Source organism: Sinocyclocheilus grahami, unplaced genomic scaffold, assembly GCF_001515645.1.
Source record: "Sinocyclocheilus grahami isolate Dianchi unplaced genomic scaffold, SAMN03320097.WGS_v1.1 scaffold770.1, whole genome shotgun sequence".
NCBI classification, from domain to species: domain Eukaryota; kingdom Metazoa; phylum Chordata; class Actinopteri; order Cypriniformes; family Cyprinidae; genus Sinocyclocheilus; species Sinocyclocheilus grahami.
The window spans coordinates 493853-497049 of NW_015505949.1; the positions used below are offsets into that span (position 1 = coordinate 493853).

The window sequence follows — 3197 nt, forward strand, 5'->3', positions numbered from 1 at the left end:
GGAGTCACTAATCATGCAGATTTACGCTACAAGCTTTGTAGAATTGTACAGTAAGAAAGTTATTTCCTTTAACCAGGAAATTAACGTTCTTAGAATTGACAAGACAGTTGACCCTGAGAGGTCAGCTAAATATCTACAGCGGATCTAAAATATTCATAATTAATTATAACTAGTTATGATTAATTATTCATATTCCCCATGAGCTGATTCGTTACAGCATGTATTTGGCTTAAAAGCATGAGTGTTTTATAATGAATGCCGGCTGAAGGTGTTTTAGATTATGCGCTGGTCAGTGGTTTAGTTATTCTGAACGGATCCGTATAGTAGCATGTACAGTCAGGTTTAGGGGTCAGGTTTAGCAGGTTTAGTGGTCTTTTGACGTCTCCCTGTAGTCTTGTTTATGTATCGCAGCTTAACTGGTGCTTATTTATATTAAAAATGCTCTAAACAATTTTCTTTCTTTCTATCTGCATTATATACATACTTCTTTTTTTCCACTTCAAGCACTGAGTGTCTCCAATTTATGTATCATGTCTTTGGACTTGGGGGTTTTCTTTTTTTTTTGCTGTGTTCCAGTCATTTTGACCCAGAGAGGATTTTATTTTCCCCAAAAATGCTAGTTAATGTTATCACATTAGACTAAAACCTTCTATAATTTTGGGGATTTCAACAACTAATCAATAACTTTTTGGGGATTTTTTCCCAGCTCAGATAAGTGAGGCCTACGACCTATCAGTTCCAGTAAGAAATACAAAGCCTATGCTAATTAAAATAAATCAAGTTGACAAAAAGTTTGAATCCAAGATTTAGTGACATTGAGATTTACAAGCCGTTTTTAAAAGGCTGATCATTTTTGACTGGGGACACCAAATTAGGTAAATCATTTTTGCACAGCACAAGGGTTAAATGTTTTAAAAAATATTTTACTTGGTTAAACAAATGTTAAAGGAACATTCTGTTTTATCATTTTGCCAACATTATGGGAACGTTATTGAATGGTCACTCTAATCATTCTGAAACTAGTAACATTTAAAAGATATTAGACAAAAGCCCAACTAAAATGTACATTCCATTTGCAATGTATACATACCATTGTTGTGCTAACATTTGAAGAACGTTATAAAAGACCAGATAACTTTAAATGGATATTCTAACAAACATTACTGGAAGAATGTTTGTTCATAACTTTGAGAGAAACTTGTCAGAAAGTTCTGAAAATGTTCCCTGTTAGATGGGTAGCATCATTTTGTGATAGACCATACTTCACAGTAATTTTGAGGAAATTCACTAGTAAAGTGACACTGAAACATTTTTTGATGCTTAAAATATAATAAAATAACAAACTAAGATCCAACAAAGACAGAACTGATCATTAATTATTGGTGTAAAATATTTGTCCTTTTTGCAGTCTATTTTCATTTCTAGGCTCAAGCATGTGTCTTAAAAACTTCAATCAGCTGAATGGGAGGAAATGGCACAAAAAAAGTTGTCCAAAGATGACTGTACAAAAACACTGCTGCAACACAAGGTACTGTGTGTTAAAATTGAAAGTTCAAAATGTGGTACCCAGCAAGACATGCTCATTATCTCCCTCACAGTCACTTTCAGTCATGCTCTTTTTCTCTAGCTTTCGCTGTCTTTTTATGTCAATCTTTCACAGATGTATGAAATGGCCTTGCGTGAGACTTACAAGTTTGTCCCCGTCCTCCTCATTTATGATATTGACTGCGCTCGCCATGCTTTTTCTCAAAGCAGGTAAGTTTCTTCGCAAAAAATAAAATAAAAAATAAAATAAATATTAATATAAATGTAAAAAAAAAAGGATGTGCTTTGAAACTTGAATTCCAGCACATTCTATCAGGTTAATTTGACATTCTGCTCACAACACAGCTAAAGTTCCTCAATCAGGCCTGAAAGTTTTCCTTCATCCAAGTTCCCCCGACCTCCACACCGAGGTGTCGAAGTCGTGGGGAAGGCCATTCTCGGCCCGCCTCTTCGTTCCCACCTCCGATCATTATGGCGCTGTGGCGGGGATGAAAGAGCGCGGTTATAAGACGATGCCCCGGGAGAGCAGACGCTTGCGAGCTATCTGTCTCCCGGCGTGGCATCGTCTTTAAAGGCTCCGGCATTGCCCTCCAAGCCGCTGCGCACAACGAGGCTCGTAAGCAGGCGGCGGCGTTCCAGCGGTTTCTCCCTCGCCGCTCTCTAGCTCCAGGGGCTGCTGGGCAAGAGCAGCCTCCTCCGGGTACCAGCTTCGAACACAGGGGCGCGCAAAAACAGAGCGTGGCCTCGCGTGCTCCCCCGTGTCGAGGCACGAGGGCGAGGCGACGCTCGAGGTCGGGGGCCTCTAAGGCTAAGCCGGATCTTCAGACTGTACTTCAGTCTAAGAGGTCCTCGGCCAAGAAGTCCTGACGCCACTGGCCCAGGATATATGAGGGCAGTCCCCTCTGGGGTGCAGCGGTTTGCACCGCATTACACGGTGTCCGTCTCGCCTCAGTGCCCTCAGGAGATCGGACTGCTAACCCTGCCGGAGTTACAGGGCGCAGCGGTCTCCCGCGAGCGCCACTCTCAGTCACCACCCGGCAACGTAGCGGTGCTAAGAGCCTCGCCACCTCCGCGGAGGTCTCTAGATCAGCAGGTTCGGTTGTTCCCTGCCGGTTCGCCGTTACAGGACACCGAGCCGGCTGCTCGTATTGCACCAGAGATCAGTCTCGAGAGACTGATTCCCTTAGTAGACTTTTTGGCAGCATGGAAACTACTGCCAAACGCGTCTCAATGGGTCCTGCACACTGTAGAGAGAGGCTACAGAATCCAGTTTGGTTCTCCTCCGCCTCCTTTCAACGGGACTTCTCCCACGCTGGTGGGCCCCGAGCAGGCTCTGGTCATGGAACAGGAAGTAGTGACTCTTTTGAGGAAGGGGGCCATTCGAGCTGGTCCCTCCTCATGTGAGGCAGTCCGGGTACTTCGTAGTTCCAAAGAAGGATGGGGGGTTGCATCCAATTTTAGATCTAAGTCACTTGAACCGCTCAGTCATGAGACTGAAGTTCAAGATGCTTACTGTAAAACAGGTCGTGTCTCAGATCAGGTCCGAGGACTGGTTTGTCACGATCGATCTAAAGGACGCATACTTCCATGTATCCATCCTTCTCAGACACAGGGAGTTCCTGAGGTTTGCTTTCGGGGGCAAAGCATACCAA

At 43.6% G+C, this 3197-nt stretch overlaps 1 protein-coding gene across 1 annotated transcript in view; it reads left to right on the forward strand.

Annotated features, from left to right (window-relative positions):
- The first annotated feature begins 1458 nt into the window (after positions 1–1458).
- The window catches only part of LOC107561389 (coxsackievirus and adenovirus receptor homolog), a 12008-nt gene continuing 10269 nt past the window's right edge, over positions 1459–3197 (forward strand). Inside the window, exons 1-2 of the mRNA XM_016245833.1 lie at positions 1459–1528; positions 1661–1751. Of these exons, the coding sequence (XP_016101319.1) occupies positions 1472–1528; positions 1661–1751 (148 nt within the window). The 5' untranslated portion in view covers positions 1459–1471. The remainder of the gene's footprint in view (positions 1529–1660; positions 1752–3197) is intronic.